The sequence below is a fragment of the Lynx rufus genome, unplaced genomic scaffold (genome assembly GCF_022079265.1).
Source record: "Lynx rufus isolate CCGP_SWC_20201006 ecotype Redwood Valley unplaced genomic scaffold, mLynRuf1.p SCAF_7, whole genome shotgun sequence".
Lineage (NCBI taxonomy): Eukaryota > Metazoa > Chordata > Mammalia > Carnivora > Felidae > Lynx > Lynx rufus.
Window position 1 is genome coordinate 67,976,771 of NW_025814889.1, and position 21,297 is coordinate 67,998,067.

General features: G+C 37.1%; 1 protein-coding gene across 3 annotated transcripts in view; it reads left to right on the forward strand.

Moving 5' to 3' along the window:
• LRRK2 (leucine rich repeat kinase 2) overlaps nt 1-21,297 on the forward strand; it is a 138,219-nt gene that overhangs the window by 83,236 nt on the left and 33,686 nt on the right. For all 3 annotated transcript variants that reach the window (XM_047065485.1, XM_047065482.1, XM_047065484.1), the window contains 9 exons: nt 295-496; nt 1,547-1,635; nt 6,597-6,784; nt 7,873-8,027; nt 9,116-9,262; nt 9,405-9,596; nt 11,071-11,217; nt 14,868-14,968; nt 17,739-17,929. In XM_047065485.1, coding sequence (XP_046921441.1) covers nt 295-496; nt 1,547-1,635; nt 6,597-6,784; nt 7,873-8,027; nt 9,116-9,262; nt 9,405-9,596; nt 11,071-11,217; nt 14,868-14,968; nt 17,739-17,929 — 1,412 coding nt within the window. The remainder of the gene's footprint in view (nt 1-294; nt 497-1,546; nt 1,636-6,596; nt 6,785-7,872; nt 8,028-9,115; nt 9,263-9,404; nt 9,597-11,070; nt 11,218-14,867; nt 14,969-17,738; nt 17,930-21,297) is intronic.

Sequence of the window (21,297 nt, forward strand, 5' to 3'; positions counted from 1 at the left end):
AAATCCTTTCTTTATGATTAGTGATTTATCCTGGAGTATATCATGGATTTTTTTGGGTAGTTAGATAAATATTTCCATACTATTTTGTTTGATAGTTACTTCTAAATTGGCTTCTGTGTTTATATTTTTTCTTATTTTAATATCATTTTATTTATCCTTCACAGCTTATATAGTTTTACATCACACTTGAATAATATATCACTTTCTGAACAACTATTAGCACTGAATTTACCAACCACCTTCAGGCAGATGAATAAAATGGATTTTTACAGCTTGTCATTTGTAATTACACAGATCCGAGATCAGCCTGTCGTTGGGCAGCTGATTCCAGACTGCTATGTAGAACTTGAGAAAATCATTTTATCGGAACGTAAAAATGTGCCAATTGAATTTCCTGTAATCGACCGGAAACGATTATTACAACTCGTAAAAGAAAATCAGCTACAGTTGGATGAAAATGAGCTTCCTCATGCGGTTCACTTCCTAAATGAATCAGGTTAGTATGTTTGTTACATATTTTTTCAAAACTCCACTGTAGTCATTGTAAAAATGTATCTGAACCTTGTATAGAATTTGCATTCAAAATTTAACAGAATATCTACAAAATTCTTTGACCACTGACTTTTTCCTTTTGAAAGGTCATCATGTGCAATGACATTGAATCATATGTCATGCCATAGGGAAAAAACATTTAGGAAACCATCTAAGGGCAGTGGTGGGAAAAGTATCTGAGTAGGAGTTAAAACATGTGGGTTCTAGAAATTGACTTAACTATTGAGGAGCTTTGGGACCCCAAGCACAAGCCATATCCTTTCATGGTATCAATTGAATTTACTGTGTGTGGAAGTTATTTATATACTCTAAAGGGTAAGTATTATTGGGATGGTCTAACTGGGCACTTAGAGAATCAGTGGTTACCTGAGACAATAAACCTATTGAATGGCAGATCTTGCCTGTTGCATCACTCATTGTCAGCATGGTCTCACAGATAAAGATGCTTATAGTGGCTTCTGTGCTATTTGTGTACTTGACCAGTATAACCCTGCTAAAAACGTGTGAGTTAATTTGTAGTACTAGGGTAAGTGACTACAGATGCTTTTAATCCCTAGATTCTGTTGTATGAAAAATTACTTTCACATGGATTATGATCTGTTCCTTTCCCTCCATTATTCTTAAACTAGTAGCTTTCTGCAATATCCTATGTTTCTTACCTATATTAGAAAATAAGATGGCTTGTAGAATATGTTTAGAAAGCCAAAACGTTTTGTGAATTTTTGATTATTGGTAAATATATGAAAGACAGTGCATGCAATTATCTCAAATATGCTTATATATGATCATTTTATGTAGTTCCAAGAATACTTTCTAATACTTGGACTTTAGGGATTGGAAACTGGGATGCTCAGGTTCTAGCCTCAGCTCTTCCGCCAACAGTGCTGACGTTTCCTCATCTGTAAAATGAGGAGGTTGGACTAGATTCTCTCCAAAGTCCCTTGATATTTGTATCTTCTAGATCCCATGTTTCACTGTTTGATTTTTACTACAGGGGTCCTTCTTCATTTTCAAGACCCAGCGCTGCAGTTAAGTGACTTATATTTTGTGGAACCCAAGTGGCTTTGTAAAGTCATGGCACAGGTTGGTATTTTGTATTTTTGTGGCATAAGGGCAATGACTGAAGAGAGGAACAAGTGACACCCAGAGAACTGAGCATTATAGAGTTTGTATTCAGTTAAAGTAGAAAATCCTATAAATGTAGACTACTGTAGAGCAGTTCATGTAGAAGACTGCATAAAGAAGAGCTTCATGGAAGAAGGGAAAATGTCTGAGAGTTCACTTTAATGTCTTTGTTTCCAACTTGCGAACAGATGTTGTACCACTCTGTTCCACAGTGCTTTTCTAGATCCTTATGACCCTTTAGTTTGGTTATTGATATAGTCAGTTGAATGGAAGCTTTGTGAAAATCCTTGGGGCAAATATACATAAGAAAATTGAGTCTATGGATGTAAAACCTTTAACTGGACAACATGGAGAGGAGTTTTGACTCTTGAGTGGATTATAAGTTGTAAACATTTATTGTTTTGAAAACTTTGGATGGTGGTGGTTATGGCTGTTTTTTCTCCATTTATATTTCATATGGAAAGATTTTTTCTTCTGCCAGTGATAATTACCAATGAGATTATCTTAATTAGTTAGCATAACCCATCTCTACAGGTTTGCCACAGAAAGCCATTCAATCAGAACGCACTAGCTCAGAGTTTCTCAGTGTCGGCAATATTGACATTTTGGGCCAGATAATTATTTGTTGTGCATTATAGGATGATAGCAGCATCTTTAGTCTCTACCCTCTAGGTGCCAGTAGTACTGACCCAATATGACAAGCATAAATGTGTCCAGAGATCGCCAAACATCGGTGGGGGTGCAGAATCACCCTGGTTGAGAACACCTGCATCTAGCTTAATCATGAACTGAAGAGAGCTTGGGGAGGCCGTCTCCAGCACATGTATTCACTGGCAACTATTTTGAGTGTGGGCATAATTTAGAGTTTTGCATGTGACTCCCTGAGACCCTAAAATGATTCTGTCTGTTTACATTAGAATCATCTCTTCTAATTAAACCATAATAGTCATTAAATTCCCTCAGATAATTTTGAATGATAGTTCCTAAATTTTATCTAAAGAAAAAAAAGGCAGGTAGTTTGAAGAGGGAACTCATTTTGGCCTAAATCCTATATCATGAACCTTGAGAGCATATTGAAATGTATTGCAGTTGGCAATTGTAATGTGACAGTAATACCTATTTTGGTAGATATTTTTTAAGTAAATTTTCATCCCTCTGAACATATGCCCTGGAAAGTGTGTTTCCACTCATCTGCTAAATGAGAATGGAGCTGGTAACGTTGACTGGTCCGGAGCACAAGCTCTGTAGTCAGCATGACCCGTGTTCAAATCTATTCTATATCCATCCCAACACTGTGACATTTCTTAATATTTTAAGCCTTTGTTTCTTCACTTGTAAAATAAGGATAATAACAATATTATCTTCTACATTGCTTCCCTAATTCAGTGTAAGTGAGAAGTAACTTAGCTAATCTTATGTTTGACCTATTTAGTAATTTAAGGATATTATTTTAGGTAATAAAATTTTTTTTCAAAATTGTAAAGATGTATCCATGTAGTTTTAGAATGTGTGTCAGGTATGGGGCTAAATAAAACATATGTGTAGGTGGGTGCCAAGGGAGTTTTTAAATTTTTTTTTATTTTTTAAATGTTTATTTATTTTTGAGAGAGAGAGAGACAGAGCATGAGCAGGGGAGGGGCAGAGAAAGAGGGAGACACAGAATCTGATGCAGGCTTCAGGCTTTGAGCTGTCAGCACAGAGCCTGACATGGGGCTGGAACTCACGAGCCATGAGATCATGACCTGAGCCGAAGTTGGATGCTTAAACTACTGGGCCACCCAGGAGCCCCAGATATAGCAAAGGGAGTTTTAAATATACCCTGAAGATTTTATTGTCCTGTGTGCCACACTATATCAGAAAATGACTAAACTCTATATAGTCAAGGAAAGGCTAAAGTTGCCCCCCAAAATGATGTGTTTCCCTGTGAATTGGGAATATTTAAAGTTGTACAGATGTGGGTAGTATTAGGGTGTGCGTATCTTCTTCAGTAGAATAAAGAAGTGATTTGTTTCAGAATCACCACCTTCTAACAAAAGCAGCCTTCCACTATTACCACAATAAAATCCCTGAAGATTCATGGAGTGATTAAGTTGAAACTCTTATCAGCATAGTTTTACTATAAACATGATAATTTCAGTGAAAATTAAGTCAATAGTTTGAACAGTCCAAAGTTATATTGAGAGATAGATCTAAAGAGTCAGTATGATATTAACTTGAATTTTTTAATAATTTTATAAGTACTATATTTTTATTTATGCTGATATATTAAAATATAATGTCATTTTCACGAACACTTGAAGAGAATGAAAGCTATAAATAATCAAATGAAAACAAGAATGACTTATCTGATACCCATCAACAAAAATAAATAGGGGTATTCACCTCCGTGAATCATCAAAGGAAGGGCAGAAATCATTTCATGGTGCAAAAGCTCTAATGAGCCTCCTACCCTCTCTGTGACCCAGACTATTAGGTCACTAAACTTATTAAAGACATTTCCATCACTGCACAGAGAAGTTTACAAAACTCATTTAAATGTATGATAAAAGAAATATGAAATACACTTATTGAGTTAATCAGGTGGAACATTAAAAAGCTTGCATGGCAATTTAATCTTGATAAAAACTTGGGTGAGGAATCTGGAAAATTCTCTTTTTTGCATAAGCGCATAAGTTAGCATTATAAGTTACTAGGCTGAAGGAATATAAGGTCTTTGAAAGGTGATAAAATTAAGGCAGTGTTTTAGTTTTTTATTGCTATGAAACAAGATACCCCAAAACTAGAGTAAACAAGTAAACTTCAGGTAAAACATCAACACTTTATTGTTTCTCACTTTTCTGTGGATTGACTGTGCTCAGCTGGGTGGTTCTGCTCCACATGGCATTGGCAAGGGTCATTCACTTGGCTTCCTTCATTGAGCGAGGCTGGAAAGTCTAAAAATGCCACACTCACATTTTTGGTATGTTGGTCTTCCTCTATGTGGCCCCTCATATGACCAGTACTGGTAAAGTATCAGTTCTGCTACTGGTGACCAGAGTAACCACAAAGCCCGTCCAGATCCAAGAGGAGGAGAATGAATGGATTTAATTTCTCAAAGGATTGAACACCATGCATGTAGAAGATGAGAAGATATTGATGTGTCTATGTTTGTAAACTATCTACTACAAACAGTGGCAGCACACCATAGATCTACTAAAAAATCAAGCACAAACCACCTACTTTAAAATCAATGTGTCTAAATAAAATAAATTAGAATAGTATACAATAATGGCTAACATACAAGGGGTTAGTTATGTGCTAATTTAAACATTTTCTCTTGTAATTCTCAGAACAGCTATTTTAATGGTACTATACTAGTCCCCATTTTGAAGATGAAGAAATTGATGGACAGAGAGGTTAAATAATTTATCCAAAGTTACATATTCAGGAAGAAGTATTAGGATTTCAAACTAAGTAGTTTGACTCCAGTGTCTAAAAAACTAACCCCAGGATAAAATGCTCCAAACTTCATTCTACCCGAATTTACTCATCCAACAATATTGACTTGACAACTACAATGTTCCTGATATTGTTCTGCAGGGAACAAGTTTCCTGCATTCATGAAGCTGACATTCAAGTTGAAGGAAACAACCAACAACTAAACTCTTACAGTGTCAGATGGTAGAGTGCTGTAAAGAAATATAAAATATGGTTAGGGATAGAGAGTGAGTTGTGAGACAAGGAAACTTTAAGAATGCCAGAACAGGGGCGCGTGGGTGGCTCAGTCGGTTAAGTGCCAACTGCAATGTATTCTTTAATGACCCATTATATATTGTCATTAGACACCATTATGTTCAGTCAGTCATGCATTCATTGATTCAATAAACATTATATGTACCAAATAGAGAAATAGAGATGAGTGAGACAAGTCCCTGGGCCTAAGGATTTTGCAATCTAGTGTTTCACCCAACTGCATGATAATGTTCATAATGTTTGCTCCTATTTAAGTAGCCCTTGAACGTTACAGATCTACCAAAGAAATTAAGCACAAACCTCTTTTAAAAATTAGTTTGGCTAAATGAAATGTGATTTCATTTCATTCATCAAGGAATATGTGGATAGTAATGGCTGACATATGAGGGCATACTATATGCTAAAAATTGTCATATGCACTTTGCATGCCTTACATATGTTACCTTATTTCAGTGTTATGGCAATCTAAGAAGCAGTCACTGTTATTATCTCATTTAAATTGTGGCTTAAGGAAGTTATATACCTTTCTCAAGGTAACAGAGATGGTAGTAGAGCCTGGATATGACCTGGGTTCTTCTGAATTTCTACTTTTAACTCATGATGATAATCACAGCTCAAAGTATGATCTCTACACTAGAGTCATCTGAGTTTCTTGTTAAACAGATTCTCAAGCTTTATCCCAGACCTATTCCCGACTGAGTGGAGTCCAGCAAAATTCTGTAGTTGCTTTGTTTGAGGACCACAAAACTGTACTATACTGCCTCTCTTCCCATTGATAGAAACCATTTCCTATTATATGAACGTAAAGTAACATTTCTGTGGCAAACCTGTAGTGAGAACAGTCTGGAAGATAATTTCCCTATGAATGTATCATTGATGAGACTATAATAAGGATGAGGGGTGTTGGATTGATCTGTTAATTGGATCTAGGAAAGCTTAAGATTCATTGATTTCAGAGGATATCTATAACATCTGATCTGAATTCACTCCCTTAATTTAATAAATTTTCTGTGGAGGAGTGGTTGTCCCACTGGGCTTCTAGTAAAGAAATGAGGTCCCATGTTGTACTTGACAATGTTAAAATTGTTCTGATCATTTTCACTGAGCAAAGCGACACAAAATGCTTTAAATTCAGAACTTTTCAGAAAATAAATTGGAGTGATTATTTACAAGTTTAAATCTTTCAGATTTTGACAGTGAAAGTGGAAGGCTATCCAAAACATCCTAAGGGAATCATTTCACGCAGAGATGTGGAAAAATTTCTTTCAAAGAAAAAGAGGTTTCCAAAGAACTACATGTCACAGTACTTTAAACTCCTAGAAAAATTCCAGATTGCCCTGCCAATAGGAGAAGAATATTTGCTGGTTCCAAGCAGGTAAACCTAAACTTAAAATTTCAATTACCTTGTGGAAACTCACCATCTGTTATGTATTTTAATTGTCAAAATAACTTTTGTTTATGATAAATGTACTAATTTTATTTTGCTTCGGGTGTACACATTCTACTGAAGTATAAAATTTACTTTTAATGAAAACACTGCATTTGACATTTTAAAGATACAGTGAAACTTGTTTTATGTATATAATTAGTTTGGTTTACCACTGCTTAAATTACTTAAAGGTAAATAGTGATTATTCTGTGTGTGTTCATGTGTGTTCTTACATAGCATTGAGAGATTTATATTAGACAGGTTCTGGGAAGATACTGAGTTTTCACCAGAAGAATTTATGGCAATGATGGGGCCCCTGGGTGGCGCAGTCGGTTAAGCGTCCGACTTCAGCCAGGTCACGATCTCGCGGTCCGTGAGTTCGAGCCCCGCGTCAGGCTCTGGGCTGATGGCTCGGAGCCTGGAGCCTGTTTCCGATTCTGTGTCTTCCTCTCTCTCTGCCCCTCCTCTGTTCATGCTCTGTCTCTCTCTGTCCCAAAAATAAAATAAAAAATAAACGTTGAAAAAAAAAATTTTTATGGCAATGAATTTTCAGTGGGAGCGGCAACACAGTGGAGGCCTTGGTTCTAACCTTTTATTATAGAAGGCTGCTTTATATGTTATTAGTAGGAAATGTTATAAGGTATGTGATACTGAAAAGTGTAAATTGTATTTGATTGCTACATGATATCCAATTCCAAAAATACATACATACTTTTTTTCTAGGACTTGCATTTTTTAAGTTTTATATAATCGCTTCAAACTTGTCTCTGCATGACTAATTGTAATAATTTATTTATTAGTTTAAAGAGGATTACTGAAAAATTTCATGCATCTGAGCATGCATTTGAATTGATTAAATAGCCATTGAATTTTTTGAAGAAGAAAGGACATGTAGCAAAAGAACATTATAAAAAAGTGCAATAAGCTAGAATATTTATTCTTCAACTCATTGATTCTCAAGTTGTAAAGCACTTTGGTTAACATGGTTGGGTGTATTATGAAGCTGTGTAATGCTGATGTCCTTTTCTCTTTAGTTTGTCTGACCACAGGCCTGTGATAGAGCTCCCTCATTGTGAGAACTCTGAAATTATCATTCGACTATATGAAATGCCTTATTTTCCAATGGGATTTTGGTCAAGGTTAATCAATCGATTACTTGAAATTTCACCTTACATGCTTTCAGGAAGAGGTATGTATTTAATGAAGACTTAATATTTGAGAAATTAGGGGGAAAGCATATTAAAATTAATATGTCATTTTCACAGAGTTTATTTATTTGTAAGGCCACTGAAAATCAGAAAAAAGCTCAAAAGACTTCAGAGTAGCCAAAATAAAGACAGATAGGCTCATATAAGTTCATGTGGTTTGTCAAAAAGGAAATTTCTCAGGTCCTCACTCAAAGCCTATTTGTTTTTATTTTAGACACATTTATAACAAGTATGAATGTCTTGCTTTCCAAGCCGAAGTAGACCATAAGCAACAATTTTAGAAAGTGAGATTACTAGGAGTCATGGCATATAAACACACACACACACACACACACATACATACAAATGAACAAAATAAAACTAGAAATGACTGTCACTGCAAAGCCAGGGAGTTTTACTTAACGAGGTAACAGGTTGTGGCCATTCAGACCATTCGGTGTAGAAACAATAATAGTTCTCTTCTGCTGCACCATCCCTGAGGGATTTACAAAAAAAAAAAAAAAAAAAGGGAATAAAAATGAGTGTTTATAATGCTAGTGCTTCCTTCTAGAAGAAAGAGAGATCTTAGTGCTCCACAGGGAAAAATGCCATTTCGGGGGGTTAAAAATCAGCTTTAAGGAGGTACTACTATATTCTGAAATAAGCCTTATCTTGCTTGCAACTGATCAGTACATAAGTAGTTACATTGCATTAAAATGAAACATTCAGGAAGTTTTTGTTGTAGCCTGGCCAACAACCTCCTTTTAAAAGTTGTAAGAATTTACTTATGATTCTTTATCTTCTATTAATATACATATTAAACTACTTTACATCATGAACCTGAAATCCCTCTTAGCTTACCTACTGGGCATTTTGTTTATTTCATTGCAAAATTAAGGATAAAATACTTAATTTCATGTATAATAGATACAGATAAGGACTTGTGTCATTAATGATTCCAATACTTTGTTTCAAACAAATATAGCTCTAATAGTCAAATATGGTATGTGCAGTGATTTTTCTGCCCCTTTAATTTATGGAATAGTTAATGATTAATAGATTCATTTGGGTCCATTTAAACTTCTTTCAGAACGAGCACTTCGCCCAAACAGAATGTATTGGCGACAAGGCATCTACTTGAATTGGTCTCCTGAAGCTTATTGTCTGGTAGGATCTGAAGTTTTAGACCATCACCCAGAGAGTTTCTTAAAAATTACAGTTCCTTCGTGTAGAAAAGGTAAGGAAATTAATTCAACTTTGAATTGTACCACTAAAGAAATCTAAACTTTTCTTTTTATACTTACAGATCCTCTTTTCTAGCTTTGCAACATGACGAGGTTCAGGTAGGGTGTTAATGAGATCTTTTTTGGATTATGTAGGCTGTATTCTTTTGGGCCAAGTTGTGGACCACATCGATTCTCTCATGGAAGAATGGTTTCCTGGATTACTGGAAATTGATATCTGTGGTGAAGGAGAAACTCTCTTGAAGAAATGGGCATTATATAGTTTTAATGATGGTGAAGAACATCAGAAAATCTTGCTTGATGACTTGATGAAGAAAGCAGAAGAAGGTAGTGTTGATACAATTTCAAATGTTTTTAAGTGATCCTTTTAGTATTTGTGGAATTTTGTAATGAATGTAAAAATAATTCTTACCTCTAAGGTATGAGTTAGAGGATACTGCATTCAATTACGGAGATAGTGGAGAAAGGTGGATTGTATTTGTTACCAAAAAGACCTTTGTGTTCTAGATTCAGAAGATTTTTGGTTTGAGAGTTTGAATACTGGCTCATTGAGCAAAATAATCTCATCTGTGAAATGGGAATACTAAAACCTACCTTATAGAATTGTTAATGAGGATTAAAATAGATGATGCATGCTTCCATAATTTGGCTATTGTAAATAGTGCTGCAGTAAACATGGGGGTGCATATATCTTTTCAAAACAGTGTTTTTATTTTCTTTGGGTAAATATCAATAGAATCACATGGTAATTCTATTTTTAACTTTTTGAGGAACCTCCATACTGTTGTCCTCAGTGGCTGCACCAATTTGTATTCCTACCAACATCACTAGAGGGTTCCTTTAGTTTCACATCCCTGCCAACACTTGGTATTTCTTGTTTTTGATTGTAGTCATTCTGACAGGTGTAAGGTGATAACTCATTGTGGTTTTGATTTGCATTTCCCTGATGATTAGTGATGTTGAGCAACCCAAGTGTCCATCTATAGATGTTTTTGTAAAGAAGATGTGGTGTGTATACACACACACACACACACACACACACACACACACACACACAGGAATATTACTCAGCCATAAAAAGAATGAAATCTTGCCATTTGCAACAACATGGATGAACCTAGAGAGTATAATGCTAAGTGAAATAAGTCAGACAGAGAGAGACAAATACCATATGATTTCACTCATATGTGGAACTTAAAAAATAGAACAAATGAACAAACAAAGAAAAAAAAGGAGACACAAAAACCCCAGATGCTTACATACAGAGAACAAACCGGTGGTTCCCAGAAGGCAGGTGGGTTGCGGGATGGGTGAAATAGGTAAAAGGAATTAAGAGTACACTTATCATGATGAGCACTGAGAAATGTCAAGAATTTTTGAATCATTGTATTATATGCCTGAGACTAATATAACACTTTATATTAATTATACTTGCATAAAAAATAAAATAGATGATACATAGAAATAACTTATAACTTGTTAACCATATAATAAGTGCCCCCATGAAGGTGGTTAAGAGAATAGATTATTTCCTAATCTATGTCAGATAGTCTAAGGCAGTTCTGAACTCTAGTTTCTAATGAGTGAACCTAGGAATGAGTTTTTCACATTCCAGGTAGGTAGGTATTAATTAAACCTTTAAAACTTTCTCAAATTTTCTAGAGAAAAATAGGATTGGTAAGATAACCTAAGAGAGTGATTAGAAATCGTAGGAAATGTGATTATTTTTGTAAGCCAAAAGCACACATTTACGTTCATCCTTCAAAGTCTGCTTGTAATAAATGTTTTATGTACTTCTCAGGAGACCTTCTAGTCAATCCGGAGCAACCAAGGCTCACCATTCCTATATCTCAAATTGCTCCTGACTTAATTTTGGCTGACCTGCCTAGAAATATTATGTTGAATAATGATGAATTGGAATTTGAACAAGCTCCAGAATTCCTCTTAGGTAACTTTTTGTTGGTTTGAGAATAAAAACTAGGATATAATTTTTCCTTATAATCTAGAATATATTCAAATATAATTATATTATCATAGTTTTTAGTGTCTTCATATATTTGTTATAATGGAATGATATAATATCGTTATAATGATATAATGTTATTATAGTGATATAATGATTAATGTTATAATTGGAATGATATATTTTAAAGTAACGTGTCACATAAAGAATTTGATTTTCACACATTCTAATAGACTAGGTTCGAGATAAGAATGCGGCTACAATAAAAGCACACATTTGTGAAATATATATGCTTTAAGTGCCAGAAATGGGGGAGGGAGATAAGGAGATTTTCAGTTGTGTAATGCAGTCATTTTTCAGTCTCAGACAGAATAAGTAAAGGAAGAACACCTCTAGGTACTCATAGTAGCAGTTTTTACCTTAGGGTGACAGGCATGAATTCTCATAAAAATATTCATAAAACAATTTGGGATTAAAAATTCAGAAGCATTAATTTGGTGACATACTCAAGTTCTAAGCCTTCTTGAGAGTCATTGGGAACTGTGAAGAGCACTGATTTAATGTAAACTATTTGAGGACAATTCTGGCTTTACTTTGTGGAATATTGGTTGTTGTTTGTGTATACACTTCATTTTAATAAAATTTCCACAGAGAATGCCTGAAATTTGTCAATACATTAAAACTATTAACAGAATGTCTAAAGTTTGGGACATGACATGTAAAGGTAAATAAACTGCTTGGTACCTTTATTCTTTACATAGAGAATTTTAGAATGAATGTTTTGGAACTCTGGAAATGAATATATTAGTAGTAGTGGGTTAACACCAAATGCTGAATAGTCAATGCCAAATCCTAGATCTTAACCAACACCAGACTTGACCTGTGATTCAAAGGGTGCAGGTAAATACCACACATACATACCCTTTCTCTGAAGGAGTCTCAAGCCATCAGACAAAGCTCCCCAAAATATATTTTATTAGTGCATTAAGATGAGTTTCATATATAGGACCCTTTGCACAGCATATGTAGAAATGCTCACAAAGTTCGTTTTGAAGCACCTGTGGGATTTTTTTTTTCAGTTTTATTGATATAATTGACATAAAGCACTGTAGAAGTTTAAGGTATACAGCAAATGATTTGACTTTACATATATCATGAAATGACTACCACAATGAATTTAGTTAGAATTGGTCATCCCATTTAGATGCAAAATAAAAGAAAAAGAAACAAATATATATTTTTTTTTATTTGTGTTGAGGTCTCATAGATGAACTAACTCTCTTATCAACTTTCAACATGTTGTCATGCTGGACATTCCATCCCCAGTATTTTTTTATCTTATAACTGGAAGTTTGTACCTTTTGACCACCTTCAAAAGCACCTGTGTTCTGTATTTCATTAATTACACAGCAAGTAAAGTGCTTATATAAGTACTCCTCATTCTCTAGTCTCATGCCCCATAGACCCATAAATTTCATGTTCATTCACAATCTAGATCAGGGTTTCTCAAACTCTGCACTGTTGCCATTTTAGACTGAATAATTCTTTGTTATGGGGGCAGTCCTGTGCATTGTAGAATGTTTAGTAGCATCTTCGGCCTCTACCTACTAGATGTTAATGGTATCTCCTCACCGCCCCCTCCCCAGGTGTGACAATCAAAAATATCTCTAGACATTGAAAAACATAGGGGGTAGGGGTAGGGGAGCAACATCACCCTAGTTGAGAATAACTGATGTAAATAAATGAGATATATCCTTCCAAAAACATTTTATGGGGCACCTGAGTGACTCAGTTAAGCATCCCACTTTGGCTCAGGTCATGATCTCACAGTTTGTGAGGTTGAGCCCCGCTTTGGGCTCTGTGCTGACAGCATGGAGCCTCTGCCTCGATCCTCTGTGTCCCTCTCTCGCTGCCCTTCCCTCGCATGCTCTTGTGCTCTCTCTCAAAAATAAACATTAAAAAATATTTAAAAAATAAAAACATTTTATAATCAGAGACTCCCCATTCATTATTTGTAGTATGCTAGGGTAATATGATAGAGGTCATTCATTTTCATTTTCCTTGTAGGATAGGAGTGAATTTCAAGCCTTCAGTTGACATTTTCCTTCTGACATAGCAGTTCCTGTATGACACCTCTTAATAGATTTGTGTATATTAATAGACTTGTTTTATGAATATATTTTTAATGTGCATTGTTTCTGAACATATAATATATGCTTACATATACTTATCATAGAGATTAAAATACACAATTAATACAAATACAAAAATATTTAAAAAATATAAAATATCTAAGCTTCCCATAGATGCATAATTTCACCACTTAGACATAAAAGGTCTCAACATGGTTCTATTTCTTTGTAGATTTTTCTGAGTTCATTCACTTATGTCGATCAAGTGCTTATATTTCAAAGCACTGTATGAGAACCACAAATATTGTACAAAGGCTATACTGTATGTCAGTGAAGAGTAATAGCCCATGGAGCTGATCATGGTTGATTTCTCAGGCCTTGCTATCTCAGTATGTATTGTACTTTATAGACTTGATAAACACTACAGAGTTCAGATGATGGAGCAACGGAGCTCTTTAAGTAACTGCATAACAAGGGCATGGAAGCCTGAAGATACCAAGCATGATGAGGAGATTTTGGCTCTTTCAGTTTTCCAGGACAGTTGTCCTAAACCCTGGCTGGTTGGTCATTACTATCACCTAGGGAATTAAAAGAAAATCCTAATGACCAGTAACTCCTGTGATTAATTAGGTCAGAATCTTTGAGGGTGGACTCAGACATTGGTATTTTTAGAAGCTCCTCAGGTATCTCCTGCAGCCCAGACCCAGAGCACTACTGGGCTGGAGCCTAGGGAATGAGCAGTAGGGCAGGAAGAGAGCCTCAGGGGAAATTCGGAGCTACAGGTTGGATATGTGCCTGATTTGGGATGTTATTAGGCAGACAGCATAGAATAATTTGGTTTTGAACAAAAAAGTGTCACAAAGTGTAATTATAGGGAGATTGATTTTGCAGGTGAGGTAGACTGAGTTGGAGGTAATGAACTCAGGATGCCTCCATGGTCTAGGCAGAAAGAACCAAGGGAGTGGAAATGGAAAGGAGGCACGGGGCAAAGAGCTAAGATGATTTTTCGGTTTTGAGTCCATAATGACCACAAAAATTTTTTTTTTTAAATAAGATATGTGAAATGGAATGAAAACTAGTTTGGAGACAAGATAATGAATGTGGCTTGTGATGGAGCATGGTTGAGATTTGGAAGGGCATGCCAGTGGTCTCCAATGCAAAGTTGTAAATATAGGATAGAGCTCAGAAGTGGCTTGTGGCTGTAAGTTAAGATGTGGAAACACTCAATGTATCGGAATTGATGGAGTTAGGGAGTCGGTGACATAATTGCGTGGGGAGTGTGTAGATGGAAGACGAGAAGGTTGAAACACAATCTTCAGGTGCATTGTAGTTCACACAGTAGCAGAAGGAAGAGGAAGCATCAAAGGAGACTTGATTCAATGAAACACATGAGTCAGATTTCTCTTCATGTATAAAACATATATTATCACAACCAAAATAATTTATCTAGCTTTTCTGCTTGGACAGATTAACATAAGTGCTTTGTACTTTTCTTTTCAAAAGGTGATGGCAGTTTTGGATCTGTTTATCGAGCAGCCTATGAAGGAGAAGAAGTGGCTGTGAAGATTTTCAATAAACATACATCACTTAGATTGTTAAGACAAGTAAGAAATCCGATATTACTACATTAAATCAGACATGTTAACCTCCCGGAACTCTGGTTTTGCATGTGTTTATGAAAATGCAAAATGATCACATTTCCCCCAAAAGTCTACCTGAGTTTAGTTATGAAATCCCACTTTTGTCCCTCTTTATGGAGTAAAAAAAAAAGAGATTGTTTTGTTTCTCCTGTTGAAAAACAAAGAAAAGACAGTATTCTGAGAATTTTTGTCCCAGGCTTCACAGTTACCTCCCCCAAGTACAGAAGAAAAGAAGGTACCTCTTTTGAGGTCCTGTGTTTCAAAGGAACCAAATCCGATACGCATTTAAAAATCTCTCTTGGCTTCACTTATATCACATGTTCTTTTCTCCATAAGCACTTATGTCCAGGATAGTGCTTTGCACCGATGGACTTAGGCCTGTGTTACTCAATCAGTCTCTATGGTAACGTGAATGCTATTACTTAGAATATTCCCACCTTTTCCCGAGGCTGGGGTTAGAGTCAGTTCTTCCTAAGTTCATGGGCTACTGGGGTGAGGATTGAATGCCTCAGCAAAAATCAAAGTACCCTTAGGAGGAAAGAAAAGTGAGTGGATATTGGATGCAAAGCAAACAGTGGTCATTCCAGTACCCTGTCTGGTTTTGAGTACCAATGAGGATTTACTCTGTTTTCTGAGTCTTTCCTGACACTAGGAATGAGAGAGAGAGAGGGTAAGAAGAGTGGTAAAATCCAATTCAAATTCTGTAATCTTATGCCAGAACTCAACTATGTTTTTGAATCTATTCATTCTTACTTAAAGAAAATAATTTGTGCCGAAATCTAAAACTAAATGACATGTGCAAACTAAAAAAAACAAAAGAAAACCAGTTACAATACATTAATTATGGATTATGAAAATAATTCCATGTCTGTGTAAAATATCCTGGAGTAATTTTATTAGTAATACTAAAAGCTACACTGTGGCTTTACAAATAAGTTAATAAACATTTTATATATAGAAGCAAGTCTATGAACCAAATCTGGGCACAGTCTCTTTCAATCTGTAGGCAATTGGTTGTATAAATTGATTTTTCAGCCTTGGTCATTAGTCTTCAATGTATGTTCCAAATTTTACTCAGTGTGCTCAGGGAACCCTGTTGGAAATCAAAACATTAAGAATGTATACAGGACTGAGTAGTGTGTAGGCAGCTAGGGGAACCAAGGAAATAATAGAAGAAATAGTAAGAGTAGAGCGTACATAATGTGCTTCTTTAAAAAAAAAAAGAAAGAAAGAAAAGGAAAGCACTGCAGTGTTCAGGGCCACATTCTGAGGGTCATTCTACCAGTGGTCATGAACTGGGGCTGATCTATTACAGTCTCCTGCTCCTTTCTCTTTGAAATCAGTGAGCTGCTTTTCTAGGATGGAAAATTTGGATTCAGCTTCTGTCTGTGCCTATGAAAGAAAATGGACCTAACTTGACTGGTTCTCATCAGTTTTAACCAACTGGGATAATCAGACAGAGGCAAAAAAAAAAAAAAAAAAAAGGTTTTTATCCACTGAGGAAATATGATTGCAGTCTGAAGCTTTTGTTCTTGGAAAATCCCCGCTTAGGGTATTCAGCCTTTCTTCTTCAGCTTGCAGAATTCTCCACACTCCACTTTCCTGACAAATGCAGTTGGCACTGATACTCCCCATCTTTGAAGCTGGTTTTTAAGAAGCAGAGGTTCTGCAGACAGAAATCACAGTTTATAACATGAATCAATTTAATATCACATGAACTATAAATTTCAACTAAATCAGGCCTTCAGAGTAAAGTGAAATATGCAGAATAAAGTATATATGGAATTCACAAACCACATATAAAGGAGATTGTAAAGTCTCACAGGATGTGGTCTAGGGAGAGGATTACATCAGAATGGAGACCTCTCTGTTCAAGCTAAAATGGTATCTTTGACTTTTTGGAGAGAGATTCTTGCAGCTGGGGATTGCTTTAGCGAGGGTGGTTCAAGGCAGGTTACTCTGAGAAAGTAAGAGTATTTCAGCTAAGATCAGAATGATGAGAAGCCTTCAGAAGGGTGAAGGGGTTTCAGAGCATAGAGACCAGCAGGGGCAAAGGCCCAGTGGCTGGAATGAAGGAGCTGGGCATGTGCGGTGAATTGAATGAACACCAGTGTGGCAGAAGGGTGCCGCATGAAGAGGAGAAGACACAGAAGGAGATGGGTTTTGAGAGATGGGCCGGGACCAGATCAGGTCAGGCCATGGAGGCTGTGTGAGTACACAGGGTTTTAATTCAAAAGTAACTGAAAGTTATTAGAGAAGTTTCAAGAGGAGTGATACCATGTATTCCCATGGGCTTAGATACCCTCAGTAAGCTTTTCTAGTCATTAAACCAGAAATGATAGGCAGGTGGTACCTCACATGCCCATTGCAGTTGATTAGTAGCAGCTGCTCAGAATCCTGGCCTGAGAAGGACTCTGTGGCTAACTAGGATTCATTAGATAAGATTGACGTGACCTGATCGTGTGACCACAGCAGGGGTACTGACCCTGCATTAAATGTTCTGAAAAACGCAAAGCAATAAGGAAAGATAGAACTTAACATTTTCATTCAGAATACGTTTTTAAAACCAGTCATTTATTCCTGAATATGTGGAAGATACAAAAAAGATTAAAGAAGAAATGGAACATTTGCTATAATCCAGTTACCCAGAGAAAACCACACTCAAAGTGTTGAGACACTTAAGGAAGGAGGTACTGGGGCTATAGTACTCTTAAATGGTTTTTTCCCTTTGTAGGAGCTGGTGGTCCTTTGCCACCTGCACCACCCCAGCTTAATATCTTTGCTGGCAGCTGGGATTCGTCCTCGCATGTTGGTGATGGAGTTAGCTTCCAAGGGTTCACTGGACCGCTTGCTTCAGCAGGACAAAGCCAGTCTCACCAGAACCCTACAGCACAGGATTGCACTCCATGTGGCTGATGGCTTGAGGTAATTAATTAGGTCATGTGGTTTTCTACTCTGCGTGTGACAAGAGTGAGCCTCAACTTCCTCCCAGGGCTTGGAGAATAGCACTTTCCAGTAATATCATGTCCCAGTAACATTTCACAAACAACCTGAGGGAAAAACTACCATTTCCCTGAACAGATTTTGTAATTCCATAAAATAAGAGTAGGAAGACCATGCAGAACGTCATAGTTAGTTGAGTAGAATTTGGGGGGCACCTGGGTGGCTCAGTCGGTGAAGCATCCAATTCTTGATTTTGGCTTAGGTCATATCTCATGGTTTGTGGGTTCGGGCCCCGCATCGGACTCTACGCTGACAGTGCAGAGCCTGCTTGGAATTCTTTCTCTGCCCCTCCTCCACTTGCACTTTCTTTTTCTCTCAAAATAAATAAAATTAAATTAAAAAAAAAAAAAGAATTTGGGCCCAGGAAACCTGTTCCAGAGCTCATATTCTTAAAACTGTAGTGACCTCCTTGCCCTATAAAAATACAGGTTAAATTTCAAAGTGCCAAGGAAAGTGTCAGGTATCATGGACAATTCTAATAAGGAAAGATTGGTCCATATTTCTGAAGGGGACTGGAGTGATTTTCTGTGTCCAAGGCATACCCAATCCTGCAGCCAGCTGGTACCACGACAGAGTGCCGGGGAGGCAGCACCAAAGAGCAGAAGGGCCACGGTCTTGGGAGACAGAGGGACTAGGAGAAGTCATGGCTCCACACACATACCTGTGATTTTATACCTCCGAAACTCATCTGTCAGAGTCTGTAAACTGTGACTAATACAGTGCATGACATTTCAAGGACTTTGTGATAATTGGAGACATCCCAGATTAAAGTCTGGATTTCCTTCTCCACCACTGTCCCCGTCTCCAGTCACACACTTATTTCACCTTGGAGTCGTCCTTCCTTCCTTCGTCTCTCTCACATCCCACACCTAATCCTTCAGCAAATACTTTCAGCAGTGCCATCAAAACCTATCTTCATGAAGCTACTCCTCACAGCCTCCCTGCCGACCCGCAGTGTCTGAGCTGCCGTCATGGCTCCTTGTCTAACCAGCCCACTTGCTCTCACCTTTGCCCCGTATTCCTCTTCACATGGCAGTGGCCACGGGGCTTTTCTATGTGGAAGTTGGCTCAAGTCTTTGTCCTGTTATCAACCCTCTCCTATCTCACTCTTCAGTCACTGTGCTCAGCCACTTGCTTCTCTGAAGTTTCTCGGATGTGCCAGGGGCTTTATACCAGCTCTTCTCTGGACCAGGAGAGCCCGCCCCCCAGATATCCTCTTGGCTCTCTTCTCATTTCTTTCAGGTCTCCTCTCAGAGGGGATGTCCCTGTCCACCTTACGTCTCTCTGGCACCTGTAGCACTGATCACTGCCTGCTGTTCTTTATATTTTTATTTAAAGAGTTTGTTCATTATCTGTCTCTGCTGCTGGAAATCTAAGGGCCGTGATAGGACTTGCCATCTTGTTCACCTTCATATCCCTGGCACCTGGAATGGTGAACCCCCAGTAAATATGTGTAGACGAGAGATGGAGATAGGAGAGAGGGAAGAATACAGTACCTGGCACATATAACCACACAGTGAATACAAATTTCTTTCCCTTCCTTCCCTTCTGAAATACGGTGACTATTCCTCTCAGGCAGTGTCCAGAAATGTGAATGGAATAGATGGCAAGGAACACAAAGAAACACTGCTCACAAACAAATAAGACCAAACCAGGAAGATACAACTTAATAGTGTATACAGACTATAAAAGACACATAAAATAAATAGGTTTTCCTTTTTGGAAAGACTCCGGAAACTGCCGAAAATCATACAGATTATTAATGAAACAGTATTGCGGAGGTTTGGATTTGGGTTGGTATATCTGCTTTTGAACACCAGGGGGAACCATGTGTTAAATTAATCCAGATAACAGGCAACAACGTCTGGTGTATTTCAGAGCGGGATCAGTCACTTTCCTAAGTCCAGATCTTAGTTTTCCCCTAATTCTTGCACATAATTCCCAGAATGCTTATTTATAAAATGATGAATTTCTATCTTTCATTCACCACCATGTGAAAGACCTCACCTCTAAGGTAGCTTATTCTGGTTCTCTGAGACCTACTTTAACAACTCCTGCAGTTTCTGATGAAGTAAATGAAATCTCAGCATATTTTGCTTTAATTCACCTGATTTCTTCTCAGCCTAATGCCAAGACAGCTTTCTGGATCTTGTGCCTCAAGAAGCTAGTAGATTTCGGTAGCTTTCAGTCTTCTACCAGCACTAAGTATATTTTTAAAAACTGAGCATTAATGTTTGTTTCCTCAAATTTCAGCATAGAACTGTAAATACAGAGGTAGAAAGAGACAATAATGTCACACTCCTCTGGAGTCCCTTAAATGATGGAGCTGTTTAGAAAGATATACGAAACTTTTTTCACATTACATATTCTATCTCTTACAGTATTGCCTACGCTCTTAGCTTTCATTCCTAATTCAGTCTTCTCCCTAGAGCTATTTATCGTAATTCTCAGTTACCTATGAAGATATGGTCACTTGTATTTTCCATAAGTTTCTTTGTTTCATTATTTACAAAATTCAGTTTATTCTCTCTGCTACTTCCTCCCGCCATGAATCTGTTCTTTCCCTTGTGTCTTCCACTTGCTGACGGCAATCCCTGTAGTCACATCTAGGCTACCCCTCTCGTCCCAAAAGTAAGTATTCATTAGGCCACCAGGTCTTTGACTATTTCATATTATCTTTTTCATTTATTTCACATTATCATTTCATTTATCTTTATGCCACTACTGCCGCCTCGGTCCAGTACCTCCAGGGAATTATCAGAATATTTATGCTAAAATAAAAATCTAATTATGCTTGAAATTCCCTGGGAGTTCCAAGTTCTTTGTGAAATACATGCAAACTACTTGGCAGAGCCTCAGAACTCTGTGTTTATGCCTCTTGCCTTTCCACTGCCCTCACTCTACATTCTGATCATTCTGAGGGTCTTGACTTTTCCTGGACATCCATGTCTTTCTTTCATTTGTCATTCCTCTTTTCACACACTTGTCTGCCTAGAGAATTCATTTTCCTGTAGAATTTGCTCACATACGGTCTCCACGATGAAGCTCTGAATAGATGGTCTCTCTGGCACAAGTTTCTTGGGTTGGCTGTATGCAGGGCTTTGTGTTAGGTGCTGGAGAGGAAAAGGCAGACCTTATGTGTATTATCTTATCAAGGTTGAAAACTTGCAGTTTAGTGGGAGAGTCTGCTTTGCTATCTTTAGCTCTCTTTTTCTCTCTCTGGCTTTTCTAGCATTTGGTACCCACTGCAGTTCTGCAATCTTGTTTGATAACCTGTCTCTCCTTCTAGA